This window comes from Impatiens glandulifera, chromosome 2, assembly GCF_907164915.1.
Source record: "Impatiens glandulifera chromosome 2, dImpGla2.1, whole genome shotgun sequence".
Lineage (NCBI taxonomy): Eukaryota > Viridiplantae > Streptophyta > Magnoliopsida > Ericales > Balsaminaceae > Impatiens > Impatiens glandulifera.
In genome coordinates, this window is record NC_061863.1 from 3,637,714 (window position 1) to 3,660,962 (window position 23,249).

Below are 23,249 nucleotides of genomic sequence, written 5' to 3' on the forward strand. Positions count from 1 at the left end.
TCCTCGTTATCAGCGAGACTAATTGATACAAATATTTTTGAGCTAGTTTCTTCTTGAATATGGGCATGAAACTTCGTATGTTATACGGAAATAATTGATAATTGGTTATGTGACATATGTTGGTTTTAATAAATTTCACTAGTAAAAAAAGGTTTTACCGAAAAAATTTCCCCACAGATCTATATATCTTTCGGTGTAAGTACTATGTTTATATTTGATAATTGGTCATGTAATTTTTGATTGAGTTGAAATCAGGTCAACTTATTTAACCTCTTTAATAAAATGTTATAATATGATTAAGTTGAATGAGATTAGAGTTAAAAAGGTGGTGGTTCAATTCAAGATTCAATTAATCATATTTGCTGACAATGCCTAATTTATTTATTAGCACTAGTAAAATTGCTTTGTTGGACAATGGAGATTTCAGACAGATCATTGTAATATAGTTGTTTTGCATCATATTATAGGTATTTATGCGGTCTTCAATGATACTTTCCCATTTAATATACTCTTTAGACATTGACATCATTTTTTTTTAAATATGATAGACATAAGTTAGTAGTGACTTTGATTGCAGGATTTGTTGGATGTTTGCAAGTTCATTGAACTTCGAAAGGAAACCTATAAAATATATGAAAAAGAATCTAAGACAAAAACATTCTCAATAGAAGGCTTAAGCCAACAACCAAAAACGGTAACATTCTCTTAGTTCATTTTATGCGTGCATTTATATTAAGTTATTTTCATGTTTGTTTATTTAATATTTTTGCATTTCTTTTGGCAGAATCCCAAAGAAATGCCAAATCGGAAACAAGAGAATGGTAGAACAACGGGGTTAGTGTCATCAATTATGTTGGAGTGCTTGTATATGCTGACATTATGGTTATCTTCATGCATTTCTGATTACTTTCTCTTTTATATTACCAAATTTCTTCCTTCATTATTAGGACATTTTAAAAGTCAACTTCTGTGCTGGAGCAAGTTGATAAAACAGCTGACATTGGCAATACAGTTAATACAGCTGACTCGTATCCATTGCCAAAATGAGAATGATGTGGGTATCTGCCTTCTACTCTCTATGATAACTTTTTTAACAATTTATAATCTAGGTCTAAGCTTTTGACATAAATTTACTAGAAAATTTAATTCTTTTAACCGTATAAATTCTTTTTGTTGAGGTTGCATCATTTAGTTGAATAATGTTGCATATTTTATTTAGCAGCATTGTGAAGTTGTCTTAAGAATGTTATCTGTTACTTTCTACAACTGCCAACTTATGTTCATTCTAATCAGTCTGCCCAACATGCCTCGTTATTAGTGGGACTAATTGATACCGATATCTTTGAATTAGTTTCTTCTTGAATATGGGCATGAAACTTCGTATATTATACGGAAATAATTGATAATTGGTTATGTGAAAGATGTTGATCTTAATAAATTTTACTAGTATAAAAGTGGTTTTACCGAAAGATTTTCCCGATAGATGTATATATCTTTCAATATAAGTACGTATTGATTTAGAATTTTGGAAAATTTAATGAATTTTTTGATTAATGTATTTATTTTGTTTGGCTGATAATATGTTAAGATTATATAAAAAACAAATAAAATATTAAAAATCTGTAAAGAGGAAATACCGAAAGATTTCAAGAAATCTTTCGGTAAAGTCTATTTACATTATACCGACAGATTTAAACAAATATTTCGGTAAAGTTTATTTATATTATTACGATAGTTTATATAAATCTTTCGATATTACCTCTACTAAAGGATTTACTGGAAAATTTTGGTAAAATCTTTATCGAAAGATTTTTCAACAAATCTTTCGGTAAAGTCATTTCCGAAAGATTTTAAAATCTTTCGTTAAAGGCATTTCCGAAAGATTTCAAAATCTTTCGTTATTTACCTAAGTAAAGATTAAATAGACTATTCGTTTTTTATATATCCAAAATGTTGTTAGCCTAATTAGAAGAAATATGATCTATGTTAAAATGTCATTTTTATAATTAATGCTGATAGATCTAATCATATATATCTGAAAAGGATATGTCAAATGATATGTATATATCTTTCGGTATAAGCTCTACCGACAGTTTTGACATCTGTCGACTAAGACCTCTACACCCTTACCAACAAAAGCAATTCCGACAGATGCCGACAGTTTGACAATTTGTCGGCAAAGGGGTATTAACGACAAATATAGGGTTTTTATCGGCATATTATACTTTCGGTAAAAAACCCATTTTTACTAGTGGTTGATGAGACACAACAACCTCTATCTGTTTCAAGCTCTGTATCTAGAAAAGATCTCATTAATGATGATGATGATGATGATCTAAGGGCTACATTTTGCTATTTTTTCTTGATTTTATGGCAAATTTGTTCTAGAAAATGTTTTGTTTCTCATGGTGTAGATGATATTAGGGATAACTTAGAAGACTCAACTACCAATCATTCTATTATTCATGACATGACCTATATTTTGTAGATGGTTGAAGTTGCTAACCATAAAATGTCAATATGTGTAGATGATTGTTTTCTGTATAGAGAAACAAGTTTTGAAGTTGTAATGATATATTTATGTGAACAAGTTCTTGTGTTGTAGAAATACCCTCTAATGACCCCTTCAAGCCATCCTCAGGTGATCAAGTCGCCCATCTTTGAAACTAATGAAAATTGGGGGAAATTATCGTCTTATAGTCTCCTCTATGCATTTTACTATCAAGAGGTCTATTATCAGAGTGTTGCGTTTTTAAGTTAAAATATTTGGTTGGTTGAATTCTAATAGTTTAAATGTTTTGTCAGCAAAATAGTTCTCGCCAACTCCGTGTTGCCAGTGAACTAAAGAAACGGGCATGAAGATATCATATGAAGTTTTCACATGGTTTTGGCACTACGAGGAGCCAACTAAGATAACAAAGTTGTTTGAACATGGGTCTTACTATTTCTTTGATTACAATTTGGATTCTGGATGGTATTGCCTACTCAACTTTTTACTCTATAATTTAAAAATTGTTTGATGTCTATTTTGATTCGTTTATTTAAAATCTATTAATGGTTTATGTTGAATGTTTGTTTGGTTTGTTTGGTAATATAGTGGTTTTGCATCATAATATAGGATTCATGCGACCTTCAATGATACTTTCCCATTTAATATACTCTTTAGAAATTGACATCATTTTTTTTAGATATAGTAGAAATAGGTTAGTAGTGACTTTGATTGGAGGATTTATTGGATGCTTGCAAGTTCATTAAAATTCGAATGAAACATATAAAATATATGAAAAAGAATCTAAGGCAAAAGCATTCTCAATAGAAGGCTTAAGCCAACAACCAAAACGGTAACCTTCTCCTACTTCATTTTATGCGTGCATTTATATTAAGTTATTTTCATTCTTGTTTATTCAATATTTTTGCATTGCTTTTGACAGGATCCCAAGAAAATGCCAAATCGGAAACAAGAGAGTGGTAGAACAACGGGGTTTGTGTCATCAATTATACTGGTGTGCTTGTATATGCTGATATGATGAGTTATCTTCATGCATTCTGACCGCTTTCTCTTTTATTTTACCAAATCTCTTCATACTATTATTATGACATTTCAAAAGTCAACTTATGTTCTGGAGCAAGTTGATGAAACACTTGCAACAACTCCACCACCTAAACTTTCATCAGCTGACATGAGAAATTTTGTTGATGAAGTTGATACAGCTGGCTCGTCCTCAACCATTCATTGCCAGAATTAGAATGATGTGGGTATCTGCCTTCTACTCTCTGAGATATTTTTTTTTTAACAATTTATAATCTGAGTATGAGCCTTTGACATAAATTTACTAGAAAATTTAATTCTTTTAATCGTATAGATTATTCTTGTTAAGGTTACATCATTTAGTTGAATAATGTTTCATGTTTTATTTAGCAGCATTGTGCAGTTGACTTAACAATGTTAATGCTCATTTCTACAATTACCAGCTTATGTTCATTCTAATTAGTTTGCCCCAACATGACTCGTTATCAACGAGACTAATTGATACTGGTATCTTTGAACTAGTTTCTTCTTGAATATGGGCGTGAAACTTTGTATGTTATACGTAAATAATTGATAATTTATTATGTGACAAATATTGGTCTTAATAAAGTTCACTAGTAAAAAAAGGGTTTTACCGAAAGATTTTCCCGACAGATGTATATATCTTTCGGTATAAGTACGTATTGATTTAAAACTTTGGAAAATGTAATGAATTTTTTTATTAATGTATTTCTTTTGTTTGATAACAGGTTAAAGTTATATAAGAACAAACAAGACATTAAAAATTTGTAAAGAGGAAATACCGAAAGATTTCAAGAAATCTTTCGGTAAAGCCTATTTACATTATACCGACAGATTTAAACAAATATATCGGTAAAGCTTATTTACATTATTCCGATAGTTTTATATAAATCTTTCGGTATTACATCTACCGAAAGATTTACTGGAAAATTTTGGTAAAGACTTTACCGAAAGATTTTCAACAAATCTTTTGATAAAGACATTTTTGAAAGATTTCAAAATCTTTTGCTATTTACCTAAATAAAGTTTAAATAGACAATTTGTTTTATATATCCAAACTGTTGTCAGCCTAATTAAAATACAATCTATGTTAAAATGTAATTTTTATAATTAATGTCAATAGATATAATCATATCTATCTAAAATGGATATGCCGTATATCTTTCGGTATAAGCTCTATCGACAATTTTGACATCTGTCAGCTAAGACCCCTACATCTTTATCGACAAAAGCAATGCCGATAGTTTGACAACTTGTCGGAAAATGGGTATTACTGATAAATATATAGTTTTTATCAATAGATTATATTTTCGGTAAAAGACTCATTTTTACTAGTGGTTGATGAGACACAACAATCCCTATTTGTTCCAAGCTATGTGTCTAGAAAGAATCTCATTAATGATGATGATGATCTAAGGACTACATTTTGCTCTTTTTTTTTTCTTAATTGTATGACAAATTTGTTATAGAAAATGTTTTGTTTCTCACGGTGTTTATAAATTATTTACTAGATTGTTCGACTGCCAAGGTATATCAATCTTTAAGGTGTAGATGATATTGTGGATGACTTAGAAGGCTCAATTACCAATCATTCTATTATTCATGACATGACCTATATTTTGAAGATGGTTGAGGCTACTAACCATAAAATATCAGCATGTGTAGATGATTGTTTTATGTATAGAGAAACATGTGTTTGTGCTATAGAAATACCCTCTAGTGACCCCTTCAAACCATCCTTAGGTGATCAAGGCGCCCTTCTTCGAAACTAATGAAAATTGGAAAAAATTATCATCTTAGAGCCTCCTCTATGCTTTTTACTGTCAAGAGGTCTATTATCAGAGTGTTGTGTTTTTTAAGTAAAATTATTTGGTGGGTTGAATTATAATAGTTTAAATGTTTTGTCAGCAAAATAATTCTCGCCAACTCTGTGTTGCCATTGAACTAAAGAAATGGGCATGGAAATATCATATGAAGTTTTTACATGGTTTCGGCGCTACGAGGAGCCAACTAAGATAACAAAGTTGTTTGAACGTGGGTCTTACTATTTTTTTTTATTACAATTTAGATTCTGGATAGTATTGTCTACTCATCTTCTTACTCTATAATTTAGAAATTGCTTGATGTCTATTTTGATTGATTTATTTAAAATCTATTAATGGTTTCTGTTGAATTTTGTTTGGTTTGTTTGGTAATTCTTACTCAGGTGCATGAAAAGAGTGTCTAATTTTACTTTATGGTATATCGATCTGGAGGGAAGACGAACTTGATCATAGGCAAGAGTTGTAAGAGTTACATTATGTTTTTTTGAATAATTGTTAAGAAGACAAGATCTTATACAGTGTATTGTTTCTTTCTTTTATTTTTTTTCAACTTGTTCATATGTAGTGTTTTGTTTCTCAATAATCCTGATGACATGTTAAAGGATTTGAAACTCTTCTTGATAATATAGAAATAATTTTTATTTTCTTTAGTGATTCTGACATGTTATAATATTTTTAGATATTTTCATGGTAAATTTTATAGATATGTAGTAATTTAAACTCATTTTCTCTTGATGGGTTTATTTTGTTATCTATTGTTGAAATATGTTAGTAGTGAATCTTGGTTAAGTAAAAAGTCAAGTTAGTCGTGTCCATGTATGATCATCAACAAAAATAACAAATCAACGTTTTTCATTTAATGTCTTAACCTTTGAGGGACCCCAAACATCACTATGAAACAATGCACATAGTTTGAAAACTTTATAAGACAATCGAGCAAAGTGAGTACGAGAATGTCTAACATATTCACAAACTTTAAATTGAAAAGCATCCCAAGTTACGTGAAGTTGGGATGACCTAATTTATAATGCCACAGCATGACTTTCACATTTATATCATACACAAAACTAAATGTTGCTAAAGAAAATTGGGCATTGGGAAGATGTGGAGAATTCCCACACGGATGATATAAAGGTCCGAACACAGCTCATCACTGCCAATCGGGGATAGAACCCTTGGCTTGAAAATCACAACGATTTAGTGAAAAATTAGTACGACAATTTAGATCTAGAGTTAGTCTTCTTCTTATGGATAATTGATTACACTCGAGTTGAGGTAATAAAGAGAACCGTCTTGAGAAATAATTTGTTCGAAATACTTTAATTGTTATGTTAAACTTATTTTATTATATTTTCTTTATTAATTAGTTTTATTATATAAACTAGCATGTAGTCCATGCATTTGAATGAGTAATGATATAAAAAACCGTGAAAAAAAATATTACGGTAAAAATGTGATAGCATTTTTAATTTTATATTTAACCGTTTTAAGTTTATGGGCGGGTCAACCCACAATCCGACTCTCACATATATATATATATATCTAAATTAACTAAGGGTGGGTCGGTACGGTATACCTTCATGTTTTATCCATACCATGTACCTTACCTAAAATTTCGGAATGCAAAAAATGCATACTTTTACATTACCTTGATTTCGATATATCTTAATTTCGGTATACAAAAAATTCATACATTTACCTTACCTTGATTTCGGTACACCTTAATTTCGGTACGGTATCGGTATTATACATTTGATACCTAAAGAACATATTAACTTAAAAAAAATCAATTTCATCGGTAAATTAATATTTCAGTATAATTATATTTTGATATTATTCAAAAATTATATTTAATATCAAATTTATTTAATTATTTCCTTATAAATATTATATATATATATATATTAACTTATAAATACTATTTCGGTATATCTCGATATACCAAAATTTTAAAAATCTCATACCTTTACCGTAATAATAATTTCGGTATCGGTATCATATCTTACTTTTTTTCTGTATACCTTAAAAATCGATATTTTCGATATATTACGGTACGGTATTTTCGATATACCTTTAATATCGGTATTTTTTCTCACTCCTAAAATTAAGCACAACTCTCGACCCAGCAATCCAGACATTTTGAAAATTAAGTATCATTATATATATATATATATAATATTGTTAGAATTGAGTTAATCTGACGTGACTTAAAGTAGACTCATCAACCCGTTTAAAATTTGCTTTTATAATGTTTTGTGTTGCCATTTTTTTCTTACTCACTAACTCATTTTCTTTTATAGAGTTTTATGTAGAAAAAATTGTAAATTATTTTTATTGTTATTTTGTGTTGGTTTGATCTTAATATGAAATAAAGATGTTATATTAATAATATAAGGTTAAGTCATGTTTGATTCGAGTTTTCAATTACAAATAACAAATCAAGTGTAAGTTAATTTTTGTTATCTGAATTACTCAATCAAATAATTGGAAGAGAATTTGATAGAGAAAATAATTAGTCTAGTTCAAATTAGTTTTCATTGAATTAGAATTGTAAATGTCGATATCTATATTATAAAATATTATTTAACCAATATTTATAATTTTATATGTTAAAATAATTATATAAAAGATTATTCAAATTATTTATATTATAAAATATTTTAACTAAAATTACTTTTAGCATAATATTTATTTTTGTTTCTTTAAAAGTTATATGTAAGAATTTATCAAAACAAAATAATTAAATTAGATATAAATAAAATTATTCTAACTTTGAACTATTAATTTTAAAAATAATTTATAATCGTAGTTTATTTTCGAATAAAAAAAAATATCAAAAACATTCGTAAACTATAACTTCATCAATCACAGTCTAGCCAGAAATTGAATACGATCGGAGCAGCTGGTCTCTACGTGGGCACGTCCCCGGCCATCAATGGTTGCTTTCAGATGCAGGAAAAATGAAGAAGATGAAGAAGAAGAAAAGAAGTTTGAAACCACACAAACTTGAGATAGAGAAGAAGATGATCCCAGTAGTCCCACACCAGTGGTGGGATCCATCATCCGTCCTTTATTACCTTTTCCCCATTTCAAAAAAGACGAAGAAAGAAAGAGAGAGAGAGAGAGAGAGAGAGAGCAAAAACTAACCTTTAGAACTTTTTCTGCACTCGTGGACACTTCATCACCTTCCTTTTCAATGCAAGATACGATTCATCTTAGCTGCTCTACCAGACGTTGGTTTCATTTCATATGATATGTGGTTCACTTATTTCCCTTATCTTCTTCATTCAATTCCCTTTCTCTCTTATATATCTTCTATTCCATTATCTCCCCGGCCCAAATTGAACAATGTCGGCGGAGCACGAGGCTAACCTAGAGGATCCGTCCTGGCCGGAGCTCAACTTATCGGAATTGTTACTCACTGGCAAAATCAGGGATCTACATGCTGTTATAGAGAAGGAATGGGATACAATTCGCCGATCGGCTTGTCAGATGGCCGCCGTTCGAGCTATGTGGAGGCACGTGATCCGCGATCCACTAGCTGAGTTACTGGCCGGAGAGACTTACCTGAGAAATCTCTATGAGAAGATGAAGAAGGATCGACTCAACAATGCTAAGGAAATCTCCGGAGTGATTCTCGCGGTTCGAACTCTCTGGATCGATTCGAAACTCGAGATCGCCATCCGTTCTTTCAATGGCGATGCTTCTCAGGTTGTTCTTCTCGGCGCAGGTGCGTTAGATTTGACTTGGTTGATGACTTGATTCAATACTTTGATTTGAATGTTGTTACGATTCGTTATGATGATGATGATTGATGCAGGGATGGATACAAGAGCATACCGGTTAACTTGCTTGAAAGAGACTGACGTTTTTGAGATCGATTTCCCTGACGTTCTGCAAATGAAAAACGGCATTCTAGATGAAGCGATAGAACAGACAAACGGTTGTAAACGCGCGGCGATTATATCCAAATCATTGAGTAGAATCGAAGCTGATATCAGTGATGATAACTGGTTAAAAGAGCTTCTTCTACGTGGATTCTCGCCGGAGAAGAAAACTGTATGGATTCTAGAAGGAATACTGTATTACCTCACAGATGCGAAAGCGATGGAAGTATTGAAGATTATAGCAGATAATTCCGCCATAGGCGAGACAGTTCTCTTAGCTGATTTCATGAACAAGCCATCAACTATGCTCTCCAGCTCTGTTTTCCATTTCTACTGTGATTGGCCGGAAGAACTTCTTCCGTCCCTAGGGTTTTCAGATGTGAATCTATCGCAAATCGGTGATCAGGATGCGCATTTCGGTTTATTGCCTGATCCATTGAATCTGTTCAACAAACTACTCAATCTGCCGAGATCGCTGCAGAATCATCCCGACGATGGAACGCCGTGTTGCCGTTTGTACTTGGTGGAAGCGCGTTATGGTTCACCAAATCGATCATCTTCTTGAAGAAGGTTATCGGTCTTCTACAATTGGAATCTAGGTTTAGCCATTCCTATATAAGCTTATTTGAAATCAAATATTTTTCTTTTTATCAATTTCACTGTTATACAAATTCATATTAAAATTTTGTTTAAAATAAGTTATTTTGAATAGAATAAAGATCCATGGTTGTTTAATATAATTTTGTAGCACACTTTAGTTGAAATAAAAAAAAATATGACAGTGTAAATTTTGTATTTATAAGATAACATAAGATATAGAATTTGATAAGGAGATTTCTTTTATTATATACTAATTTTAGTTTGAGATAAAGCTTAAATTTTATAACATAAAAAAAATATATATTTTTTATTTTATCTAAATTATTATTCATTTTCACAGTTTCCATTATAAAAATATCATATTATATCTACTAAAAAAGATATTATAATTTTTTTAATATATAATAAAATATATCAAGCTATCTAAAGATTATGTCATATTATAAACAAAAACATGAATAAAAACTTATATATATATATATATATATATATATATATATATATTCCAATTTATGAAGTTTCAATATTCACAAATAAAATAAAATGATTATTTTCAATTATATATTATTAATATGTATGGATAAAGAAAATATATTTATGTAATTATTATTGTTACAAATAATTAAAAATTTATTCTAGTATATAAATATATATTATTTATAAACTTTATAATGAAAAAATTGTATTTAAGAAATTTGGTTATTATATATATTATCTATAATAAAATAATTAATAAAATATAATAATTAAACTTGTATATAATTAATTAAGTTACATTATTATATTTTATTTAAATATTAAGTTGATAATAATTGATATATTAAATATAAATTATAAATATTTAATAATATTAAAAATGATACAAATAATATATATTAACTTAATCAATCTATTTTTATAATTATTTATTAATTTAAAAAGGAAGTTAATAAATAGTAAAAAAATAACATTCATAAAATCAAAATAAATAATATAGATAAAAAATTATTTTTTGCTAAGCAATTATTCTTAACTAAATAATTAAAAATATATATATATATATAATTAATTAAGTTTATTACTGTTATTATTATTTAATATTATATTTTAATAATTACATATTTTTAATTTATAATATTTTATTATTATTATTATTCTTATTCTGATATATCATTTTAATATTATGATTTATAGAAATTTAAGTATAATAATTATTTTTTAAATTTTAAATTATTTATTTCCAAATAAATATATAGTATTTAATTCATTTAGTATATATACAAAACAAAATATATAACACTTTAAAAAGTTATCACATAAATTTTAAATATTTATGTATTTTATTTAATTATTTATATAGTTTAAAATTATTTTTCATTATTTATTTAAAATTTTATATTAAATTAAAATTTATTTTAAAATTTATTCATTTATTTTATTTAATCATTATTAATTAATAGTTTGTTTATAATATAATATTTTATGATATAAAATAATTATACCAAATATAATATCATTTTAATTAATATAATAAATATTAAATAATTATTATAATTATAATATATATAAAACATAATATCTTTATTATATATATATATATATTTTTTAATTTCAAAATATATTAATATTAAAAAAAAAAATGTTTTTATATTAATTTATTTTTAAATAATTAAATGTTTTATTTAAAATATAGTTTTTTTTGAAATATTATTTTATTTTAGTTTAATTATTAATTTATTTTTATTTTAAATATTAATTGTTAGTGGTATACTGTAAGAGAGGAAGAAAGATAAATAATAATTACATATTTTTAAATTTATAATATTTTAAATTTTATGATAAAATATATGATTTATATAAATTTAAGTATAATAATTTATATTTTAAATTATTTATTTCCATATAAATATTTTAATATATATAAAAAAATTTAAAATATATAACAGTTTAAAATTATCATATAAATTTTAAATATTTTTGTATTTTTTATTTAATTATTATATCATTTAAAATTCTTACTTCATTATTTATTTAAAATTTTATATTAAATAAAATTTTATTTTAAAATAATAATCTAATCATTTATTTTATTTAATAATTATTAATTAATATTTTTGTTTATAATATAATATTTTATAATATAAAATAAATACAACAAATATAATAACATTTTAAATTGATACAAAAATATTTAATTATTATAATTATAATATGTTTATTATATATATATATATAATATTAATAAACAAATATAATAACATTTTAAATTGATACAAAAATATTTAATTATTATAATTATAATATGTTTATTATATATATATATAATATTAATATATAAAATTTATTGTATTTATAAATAGTTATATATATTTATTTATTTAAATTTTAAAATAAAATAAACAATAATTTATTTAATAATATATTTTACAATTCTTAATATTAACTATTAGTTTATCATAAATATTAATTATTTTATAAAAAATAATTATTTATTATTATTTAGTAAAAAATAGTTAAATAACATTTTGAAAGTTGTAATTTTGTTGAATTTTAAGTGTTATTTTAATTATAATAATAATTATATATATATATATATATTGTGTTTAGAAAAATGATATATTAATAAAAACTAAAATTTAAAATATTATTTTAAAAATAATATTTAAATAAATATTAATAATTTTGTTATAACTTATTTTATTTTAAATACAATGTTATTGAAGTTAATATTTAATATGTAATTTTTTTTTAATATTTCTCATTTATCATTGTTTATCAAAATATTTCTATATTTCTTTAATAATTATTATTTAATATCTTAAATAATTTTCTACATTTAAAAAACATTCATATTAGTTTGTGAGTTATTGTTATTTATTTTTTATAATATATAATTTTAAATATATATTAAATTTTTATATTTAAAATTTATTTGTTTATAAAATATAAACTAGTAATACAATAACTTAATTATGAAAAAAAAAATATAATATGATAATTGTTTATTTTAAAAAACATTTAATATTAATATGATATATTTTTTCAAACATTATCATTGTTTTCCTTATATACGTGGTAGAGAATTCTTATAATGGAAATCTATACCCTACTATCCTACCCGCTTTATCCACTTTTATCGAAATCGCTAAAATGCGCCTCTTTCTCTTCAAGACTGTCAAAAAAACGCACAAAAGAATTAACCTCCCGCCATTAACAGATCGAGTTCCTCACGATTATGTATATAAAAAAAAAGAAAAGTATTAAGAATTGGATTCGATCTCCAAATCGGTAATCCACAATCAGATTCCCACTAATTGTTTGTTTTTCCAATATATATTGGAAGAAGAATGACAATTGCCCAAGCTTCTTTACTTTAAATGCATCTATTTCCAGCAGCATAGCAACAGCAGCAACAATTCCTTCAATTATTCCCAAATTCCAATTCTGCTTAAGTATTTGATGCCCTCATCACTCCAATCCTTTTTTAACTACAAAATGCGGATTCCAAAGAGACCGACATTCTCCTTTTGCCTCTTTATCATCTCTCCCGCGCCCAAGTTCAATCCAACTCATTTCTTCTCTCCTAGACTTATTGATTCTCGCTACAAACTTCTGTGCCCTTGTTTTCATTCGGACCAACGAAGAAGAAGGATTCCCGAATTAGGTTCGTTTCCTGCTACAAACTTTTCTTATTATGATTTTTGTTAAAAAGTGCTGTTCTTTATATGTGGGTCGCTTTCCCAATTTGATGAGTCGGTCGAAATCAATTACTAGGTTTTGATAAGATGGGTCTGCGTATAACTTCAGTTTGTAGGCTCTTTGTGAGCACAAGACTTTTGTTCATTTCGATAACTGGTATTTTAGGTGTTCCTTGGAGCAAACCTTGGACTGTGTAGTACTTAAGGCTCAAACCCTCTGAGTTTTTGTTTGTGTCCAATTTGGCCAAGGTGAGCATCTTTCTTGTTTATTATATTGTTAATTGGTTGAATGTGCATTTGTATGTCTTCTTGGAAATGTTCATGTTTGCTGATTATTGAGAAATCAATTGTAATCAAAACTTTGAAAATTTTCATTAAAACATTCATATTCTTTCTTTGTAATCATGGGTTAAGTGTTTTATGGAGGTTGGGTTTACAAGAAACAAACAAATCATTTGATAATTGGCTAATAAACCTAGAGATTTGAATTCGATATGATTGATAAACCTAAGTCTGGTAGGAGGAGAAGGACATGGAGACACGTGCCGTGTGATGAGAATTCTCAAGTTGTTTCAAAGTTTGTGACAGATGGTGACTTAGTTTACGCGGATGATGATGGTTGATTAATTTGGTTTGGGAATGTTTTGTAATTCTGTAGTTGTTTTGCTTATTGAAAATAGACTCTATCTTAGGGGATTGTGAGGGCTGATATCAAGCCTTTTACTTTCCTTGCTTGTATTGAAAGATGTTGCATTCATGACAACTTTATTATTACATACTTTTTTTTTGAATGCTACTTCTTTACTTTGGATGCAGCTAGTGGTCATCCCAGAGTTGAGTTCTGGAAAATAAATAGATGTTCATCTTTTGATGAATACAAAATCAGCATGTAAATAGATGTGCATATGTATAGTCATTATTGTTATTAGAGACTACTGTTAGCTACAAGCATGAGAAACTCCTTCAACTCCAAAATTCAACTTTTGCGTTTTTTAATTCATTATTATGGATTGATTCTACATCCAGATGATATCTGATAGAAAAAAGAGTGTTTCCAAATGGTTAACAACTATTAGCTTTTAATGTATGGTTCTTCTACGAATTGTTACAATTGGTACTCATGGATGAAACAGGGTCGCACGAGATAAAATAACGCATAAAATATTGATGGGTTCCTTTAGTTTTCTAACTATTCATGCATGGCTTTTGTTGACATATCATCTTCTCTTAATGCTTTTCAGTCATCTTCTTTTACAGGAAACCGCTACATAATGAATGGGACTGGAGTAGATGAGACAATGAAAAATGCTAAGAGTTTGAATGACAATTATGGAGCTTCTCCACATATTTGGTCATCTCCTGATGGAGGAAAAGACATTAACATAGGGAGACAGATATTTTGCAATAGATCTTTAAATATGAAAAGCATAGTTGCTGTTGGGTTTGACATGGATTATACGTTAGCGCAATATAAACCAGAAACTTTCGAATCTCTTGCATATGAAGGCACAGTTAGAAAGCTGGTCTATGATTTGGGATACCCCTTGGAGGTTAGTAGTATTAATGAATCATGTGGCTTTCCATATTTTTTTTTGTGCAGACTTAAAATATTGATTTCACTATTGTTATTGTCATTGGTTATTTTCTAGTTGTTGAATTGGACATTTGACTGGAAGTACATGGTCAGAGGTTTAGTTTTGGATAAGAAGAGGGGAAACATATTAAAGGTGCATTCTGCGCTTCTTTATCGTGTCTTTATCACTTGTTAATTCTTGTGATTTTGAGAGATTTTTTCTTTTGTGATTTCCAGATGGATCGACATAAATATGTCAAAGTAGCCTATCATGGATTTAAGGAGTTGTCAAAGGAAGATAAAATGTCAACTTATGGATATACTTTGATACGAGATTCATTTGATGAACCTGAATATGCAGTCATTGATACTCTTTTCTCACTGGCTGAAGCTTACTTGTTTGCTCAACTGGTTGATTTCAAGGACAATAACCCTGGACAAGTTCCTGGAGGTGCAGAGTAAGAGAGTAACCATTGTGTTTTATTTATATATATTTTCACAAATATCACATCTATACATAATTCCCTCCCCCCCCCCCCCCCCCCCCCCCATAATATAAGTGAAAATAAAGGTCTGCATAACAGTTTTGAAAAGGGAAATTCAATAAAAACTTCAGAAAATGTGAAGGTTGCATAGTCTTTTATTTTCTTTTGTTTTTATTCTTATTTTTTTCACTCAACTTGTTAATGTTGTAAATGAACTCTCTTGCAGCTATGCTCATATGTACAAACATGTTCGAGCAGCAGTAGATTTGTGCCATCGTGATGGAACTCTGAAGCAGATGGTTGCGAAGGATCCAGCAAGGTATGATATTCACTCTATTATATCTTATCTTATTTCCTTCTTTCTCTTACTCTGTATTTTTTCATAAAATAGTAGCATTTTTCCTAAACTACTACAGGTATATTAATGATGATGCCTCTATTGTACCAATGTTCAAAATGCTAAGGGATTCTGGCCGAGCTATTTTCTTAGTGACAAACAGGTATGTCATAGTTCTTATCCATTCTCAGTTCAGCCTCTAATCGTAATTCTGGTTTTCTAGACACAAGGGGTCAATCTGGAAACACTTTTCTGGATTCGGATCTATATAAAAAACGTCAATTTTAGTTTGTCTGTCTAAGTTCTATTTCCAAATGTGATTTCGTATGGATCCATATCCAGATGAGATATCTGTCACAAAAAGAATTTAAAAAAATTAATTTATTGACAGTTTCTCATTCCGACCTAGATCCAAAAAATGTTTCTAGGTGGCATTTAAAATGCAAAGCTCATCAACATATGTTCATCCATGAATAGAACATGGTTATTATCTTGATTAAAGGCACATATTCTTTAAATATTTTAGTTGCAATTTTCTCAAACTAATGTAGTTGCAATTTTGTTATGCATGTTTCAGTCTTTGGGATTACACAAATGTTGTGATGAATTTTCTCTGCCGGACTCAAACATCAGTTGGCAGTTCAGAGCTGAATTTTGATTGGCTCAAATACTTTGATGTTGTCATCACGGGAAGGTTTACACCCTTTTGCTATTGAACGTTTACGCCTTTTTGCTTTTAAATGGTGTTATAATCCCTACGGGAGCTTTTATTGTTTTTTTTTAATTTTTCAATCAACAAGACTGAACATAATAAGGCTTGCTGAATTATTTAACAAATTTCCAGACTCGTTAGTATGTGTGTTACATCTGAACATAAAAGTGGGAATTATTTGAATTGTCACTAAGGTTAAATGGTTACAATTGATAATCTGTGGAAATGTATCTATTCAATTTTGCAGCTCAAAACCAGGTTTTTTCCATGATGAGAACCGTGCTAACCTTTTTGAGGTTAAACCAGAATCTGGGATGCTTTGTAATACAGATAATGGAACTCCTATGGTTCAGGTTTCTGTTCCATTGTGATCTTTGCATGTAGAGAATCATTGTTAGCTTTTTTGCATTTTTATAATTTGTATTTAACCCATATTATATACTTAATGTAACTAGGTTGGAAGTTCGGAAAGTTTTCCCGTGGAAATCTCTGAAGATGGTGGTTGTAGAGTTTTCCAGGTAATACACAAGTCATATATTCATCTCATAATGTGGCACAATCCCATCCCACATTGAAATCTTTGTTTGATCATTCAATTGGTATGCTTTACCCTTGTAGCCTCAGCCAACTTCATAGATAAATGAGGGTGGGATACAAATAGTAATCCTCTTGGCTATATGTAAGGGATGTCGGGTATAAGGATAATTACTCTGAGTTTCCCTTTTGAGGCGGATTGTAATCGCCCAGTTACTATGATATATAAGAGAGTAGGATACAGGGCATGGTTTTGTTGTGCTGTTGTTTCTGTTCTTTTTGTTTCTTTTTCTTTGCTTGTACTGTCTCTTTGTCTCCTTCATGGTGCTTTTTTTTCTTCATATAATAAAATGGAACTCTTTAAAATAAAAAATGGATACAGGGAGATCCACGGGGATTATATTTCTTCTGATTTCAATAAAAAAATTTAGTTTTGATAATTATTATATAATGAGGAATTCTTTGCAGGGAGGAAATGTGGGTCATCTGCATAAACTACTTTCTGTAGAGTCAAGTCCACAGGTTTGTAATATGTTGGATATTTTTGATGATAACTTTGTGTTATTCTTGAACCCTTCTCTCTTTTCTTGTGTAAAAAAGAAATAGGTTCTTTTGTGCTGCGTGTTTTCTTCTATAACAGGTTCTTTATGTTGGAGATCACATATATGGAGATATTTTACAAAGCAAAAAGGTTTTAGGTATAAATCCAGTTTCTGTTCTTATCATTTTTTAGACAAATTATACTTGTTCTAATTGGTTTCACATCTTTGGCTGATTTTTCAATGCACATAACCGTAGAGTTGGAAATGTAATCTTTTTAGGTCGAGTTATGAAAACATGACGCCAATGGTCAAAAATGTGTTGGGTGTTCTTTGAGATAACATGTTATCTATTGTCATTGTTTGCAAAGATTCTCTTTTATACAGGGTGGAGAACAATGCTAGTTGTTCCAGAACTTGAACGAGAGGTTGAGCTCCTCTGGGAATCAAGAGAATTGCGTAAGGTAATAGACAAAAGTTGCATAGTTTGTTGCTTTAGTTGTAGCTCGATGCCAATAAGAATTTTTCATTCTGTTTTCTCCAACATATTTATTTTTGTTTGGGTAAAAAACAATTAGGATAAAAAGATGGAATTTTTTTCTAGCTAAAAATTAACTCAACTACCGGAACTGATCTTGCAGCAACTTCGGTCATTGAGGAGTGAGCGTGACACTGTTGAAGATGAAATACATCATCGCAGATGGTCTCTCAAGTATGTGTTTCAGTTGTAAATTCGACCATCAATCAACCTTATATAGTTGAAATAAATATAATGATATGTAAATGAAAATTCGCTTCTTGGTTCAGGTTTAATGCTGGGCATGATGAAAATAAGCAGCAGGAGTCAGATCTTGATGAAATGGAGGTTTGTCCTGTTACTAAATAACCTTGAATCTTAACTTTCTTTAATTTAATGATTATGCTAGTTGCTTCATTTGAAAACACCATTTTGAGGAACTGCAATCAAAATAACATAGTTCCTAAACCTCTTATCTCTAAGGAACTCGCCAAATAGCCCCGTAATATGTATCAACTTCTCCCCATCTTCTTGTTTAAATCTTGATGTTACAAAAGAAATTTCCTAGTATAATCAAATCCTCTTAAGTTTTTATTTTTATTTTTATCAGTTAGCGCCATTATCTCAAAATGAACAAAATACTTGCTTACTAAACCAGTTAAATCACAAATAGATATTTTTTTATAATTTATTGATATTTCAGTATCAAAAGGATGATGTGCGTCTCAGTCATCAACAAGGACAAAGAGAACTTCATCAGAAGGTAATATTTGCTTCGGTTTTCAACCTTGTTTGATCTCGATTGTTTCTGTTTTATGCTTTGTGTTGAATCTTGACCAAGTCTATCTTACACAGTTTCATAAGGTCTGGGGACAACTGATGAAGACTGGATATCAGAACTCTCGTTTCGCACACCAGGTGAGAATTCGATGTTTGGTTTCCCAAAAGTTCAATAAATTGAATGATACATATCATGAAAATAGAATTGATTGTTTTAGGTGGAGAGGTTTGCTTGTCTTTATACAAGCCAGGTGACAAATCTGAGCTTATACTCCCCTGACAAGTACTATCGACCAAGTGAAGATTTTATGCCCCATGAATTCGACATACTCGGTCTGTGATAAGTGAAAAGGATATTGGTCACAGTTACATACAAAGTAAATAAAAATAATGCCCACTAATAAGTAATAACTAGTCTTCTAAGATGTTTTGTGTGTTTTGTTTTTTTCTTACTGCATATCTTTGGACTTGTAAGCTTGTGAATGTTTTTTGGAACTAGTTTTAAAAGCTTTTACATTTTTTCTTTTGTATATTACTATTGAGTTAACTTATGCTCCATAAATTTCATTGTTTCACATATAAAGGGAAAAATACAATCAGGAGAAACCATAATAGGGGTGGTAATGAGACAGGAAATTTATTTATAACTTTTACTTTTCTTTATTGTTAGGTTTTATTAGAGATATTTTTTACTACTATAACGCTCATTAGGGTACATGAAATTGTTAATGGTACATTTATCTATATTAGAATTTATAAAATATTATAAAATTGTTAATTTGTGTTGAAAATAAATACAAATTCTTTGTATACGCAGTGTATTTTTTTTTTTAAGTTTTACTGCTGGGACGTCTTTATCTTTATCAACTGTTCCGTTCAATTTATATTAAAAGTGAAGAAAATAAAGATGTAAATGATATGGTAATATAAAATTCGTAACGTGATATTTTAGTTAAATCTACATATAATAATAGTGGTTTATATTTAAATAACTTAACTATTTTAAATAAAAATAAATATAGAAAAAATAATTTCAAACAAAAATAATTATAAAAAAAATAAAATAATATATATATTTGAATTTTTTTTACCTATTACCACTTTATATTATATTATAAAATTATATTTGATATCTTATATATAAATTATTATATTAAAATCTATATTATTATGATTTATTTATTCTTAAAGATAAGATAATTGATATATATTCTTTTTCTTAAGTTTGACTAAAATTTCAGCTATATATATTTTAAATTAGCACAGTTTAATTAATTACATATATTTTTGAAAATAGTGTTATATTTTAGTTTTAAGTTTTTAATATATATAAATATATATTTTTTTAAATAGTGTTATTTTAGTTATGGATTTGTTTTGGTCTGTTCAATATTTTTCATGGCTCTAAATAAATATTTATTGAACATTTTTTTTTTCAATATTTAAAAAATAATATAAACTTTTTTACATAATAATATTATTAAATAAAATAATAAATATTTATAAACTATTTAAAAAATGTCAAATTATTATTATTTTTTTATATTATATATAATTTTCAAATAATAATTTAATTATTTATTTAACAAATATTAATTATTATTATTTTTTAATATGATAAAGATATTTTATGATAAAAAATGTACATATTTAAAATAAAAATCAATATATTTAACCATATATATATATATATTGATAATTAAAATATTTAATGGAATTGGGTCTTGGTCAGTCCATATGTTCATGATCTTCTCCTTGCATGTTAATGATTTAGGAATCAGGAAAGGAGTTCAACTTCTTTATGGTATTGATGAACTACTGCCTCAATCGGCCTTCGCTTGTGTGAGAATTGTTGTATCCCAATAATCAAATATCAAATAAGCCCTTAGTTTTTAGTTTTCAGCAATTTATTAACTAATCCCCAAAATTCTATTTGTTTTCAGTTTGACCTTTAAAACTTTTTCTTTTTGCAATTGCTCTAAAACGTATCCCAAATGTGTCCAAGCCATATCCATGTTGTGTCCAATCCATATCTTATTGGTCAAACCAACATACCTAATTTGTTGTATCTGATATCTATTTCCCGTATTCGACTGGTCAAACCTACATAAAGTCAAAATATATATTTTGTCGTATCCGTATCCGATACGTAAGATACGTATTTTGGTGTATTGTATCCGTATCGAATATTCCAATTTTCCCCCTTATCTGTGTTACATAGCCGCGAACCAATTCTAGACTACAAGTCTTCAACATCAGTACAAAAGGGTCCCTAGAACACCAATAGTTTGTTTGATGTATTTCTTTTAGTTAAAAATCATTATTTTGAAAATGTGGATTATTTAGATTAAATGATTAAAATATATTTTAGTATTTGATGTAGTGGTTAATGAAACTTAAATCTTTTTGTCCTTCGTGAAACCAAACTTAAAATAGATTCAAATAACTTAACATGTTATATTCCTTTCTTTGTCTTTAACTGATATTAGTCTGAAATTTCTGTTTTTGATTTTAGGGCATGTGCTTGGGGACAATAATAATTAGCCGATGAACAAGTTCAAGATATCTATTGATTGACATATATAATTTGGTGTGTATGAAAAAAAAGGTATATATATATATATATATAGAGAGAGAAATGATTAGGTGAGAGAATTTGGTGAGGGAATTTGGTGAGGGAATTTGGTGAGAGAATGACTTGGCATAATCAAATAATTTCTCTTTCCTCCCACTTCTACATTTTCCAACCAATGAAGGTGATGCCAAGTCATTCCCTCACCAAATTCCCTCACCAAATTCCCTTACTCTATCACTCCTCATATATATATATATATATATATATTAACAACCTTTTATACCTTCTTCTTCTATGGGTAATGTAACTTGTTCTTCTATAGGTAATGTAACTTGGTCTCAAATGGTGCATAATACGGTTTGATTTTCATTTAAATCATGAATCATGATTTTCTTATAGCATTTGAAAACAAAGGTTTGAATGACGTTTATTTTGTTGATGGAGTTTGAATAAGGGTTAAATTTTCATATTATGTCATTTTTGTGCAAATCAGATAAACAATAAAGAAAGGTAACATTTTTGTTTTGATACAAAGTTTTGTTTATTTTTACATATTTTGTTTACATAAATTTAAATAATTTAATCAAAACTAAAGAAGTGAAAACAAAATCAGTAAATTAGAATAGTAAGGGGATGTAGCTCAGATGGTAGAGCGCTCGCTTAGCATGCGAGAGGTACGGGGATCGATACCCCGCATCTCCATCAAATGTTTTCTTTTTATATTTTTAAATTGTGTTCTAAAAGAACAATTAATAAATGAATATTTTCCCGCCTTTTCCTTATCCGAATGTAATAAGTAAAAAGTAATGATCTGAATCTAATATATTGAGATTTATGATTTCTGATTGCCGCAGCAGTTGAACATCACTAGAACGAGCAACGTATTCATCATCAGGTATCAGGCGTCTCTTCGATCGTCCTTAGTTTGTTAATTTTCACCATCTGAATCTATTATTATATTGATCAGATTTATGATTTTCTATCACTTTGACGATCATCAACTATCATCTCTGATTTCCAAAGCAGTTGATCATCACTAGAACGAGCTAAAGTAGGTATCAGGCGTCTCTATCGCATCCTAATTTCCTCACCAATTATCAGGTTACTCATGCAAATTACCACGGATTCTTAAGAACATTGTTAATTTCCATCACCTGAATCTATTATATTGAGATTTATGATTTTCTATCACTTTTGAGATCATCAACTATCATTTCTGATTTCCATAGCAGTTGAATATCAATAGAACGAGCAACATATTCTAGATCAGGTATCAGGCGTCGCTATCGCATCCTTATTTCCTCGCCAATTATCAAGTTAATTACTCATGCAAATTGTTAATTTTCACCACCTGAATCTATTTTATTGAGATTTTTGATTTTGTATTACTTGGACGATTATCAACTATGATTTCTGATTTCCATAGCAGTTGAACATCGCTAGAACGAGCTAATTAAAGTACGAGCAACGTATTCTTCCTCAGGTAACATGCATCTCCTTATTTCCTCACCAATTATCAGGTTACTCATGCAAATTACTACTGATTCTTAAGAGCCTCTCTATTTTGTTAATTTTCACAGCCTGAATCTATTATATTGATATTTATGATTTTCTATTACTTGGAGTTGGAAGACGATCATCAACTATGATTTCTGATTTC

The 23,249-nt window shown here is 28.4% G+C and overlaps 2 protein-coding genes and 1 non-coding gene across 4 annotated transcripts; all 3 read left to right on the forward strand.

Moving 5' to 3' along the window:
- Positions 1-8,527: 8,527 nt before the first annotated feature.
- On the forward strand, positions 8,528-9,914 carry LOC124926144 (putative S-adenosyl-L-methionine-dependent methyltransferase Mvan_0910). The gene is made up of 2 exons (XM_047466320.1): positions 8,528-9,103; positions 9,194-9,914. The coding sequence occupies exons 1-2, from the start codon at positions 8,722-8,724 to the stop codon at positions 9,823-9,825; spliced, it is 1,014 nt and encodes a 337-aa protein (XP_047322276.1). The 5' UTR covers positions 8,528-8,721; the 3' UTR covers positions 9,826-9,914.
- A 3,117-nt stretch (positions 9,915-13,031) lies between these two features.
- On the forward strand, positions 13,032-19,544 carry LOC124925934 (5'-nucleotidase domain-containing protein 4). Of its 2 annotated transcripts, XM_047466076.1 has the most exons (18): positions 13,033-13,503; positions 13,704-13,786; positions 14,795-15,087; positions 15,187-15,264; positions 15,348-15,568; positions 15,822-15,914; positions 16,012-16,095; positions 16,510-16,626; positions 16,892-16,997; positions 17,100-17,162; positions 17,647-17,700; positions 17,819-17,876; positions 18,105-18,181; positions 18,359-18,429; positions 18,525-18,582; positions 18,938-18,997; positions 19,090-19,152; positions 19,233-19,544. In XM_047466076.1, the coding sequence occupies exons 3-18, from the start codon at positions 14,809-14,811 to the stop codon at positions 19,353-19,355; spliced, it is 1,605 nt and encodes a 534-aa protein (XP_047322032.1). In that variant the 5' UTR covers positions 13,033-13,503; positions 13,704-13,786; positions 14,795-14,808; the 3' UTR covers positions 19,356-19,544. The 2 variants fall into 2 exon arrangements, with proteins under 2 accessions (XP_047322031.1, XP_047322032.1); XM_047466075.1 differs by lacking the exon at positions 13,704-13,786 and having other exon boundaries at positions 13,032-13,503.
- Positions 19,545-22,218: 2,674 nt separating this feature from the next.
- TRNAA-AGC lies at positions 22,219-22,291 on the forward strand. The gene has a single exon. It is a non-coding gene; the product is annotated as a tRNA-Ala (tRNA).
- Positions 22,292-23,249: the final 958 nt, after the last annotated feature.

Bases quoted from the DNA above. Each gene is read 5' to 3' on its own strand.
- LOC124926144 (XM_047466320.1), top strand. From the start codon at position 8,722: ATGTCGGCGGAGCACGAGGCTAACCTAGAGGATCCGTCCTGGCCGGAG. The intron at 9,104-9,193 runs GTGCGTTAGATT...TGATTGATGCAG, and splicing joins GGTTGTTCTTCTCGGCGCAG to GGATGGATACAAGAGCATAC.
- LOC124925934 (XM_047466075.1), top strand. From the start codon at position 13,299: ATGCCCTCATCACTCCAATCCTTTTTTAACTACAAAATGCGGATTCCA. The intron at 15,915-16,011 runs GTATGATATTCA...AAACTACTACAG, and splicing joins GTTGCGAAGGATCCAGCAAG to GTATATTAATGATGATGCCT. The intron at 18,583-18,937 runs GTTTGTCCTGTT...TTGATATTTCAG, and splicing joins CAGATCTTGATGAAATGGAG to TATCAAAAGGATGATGTGCG.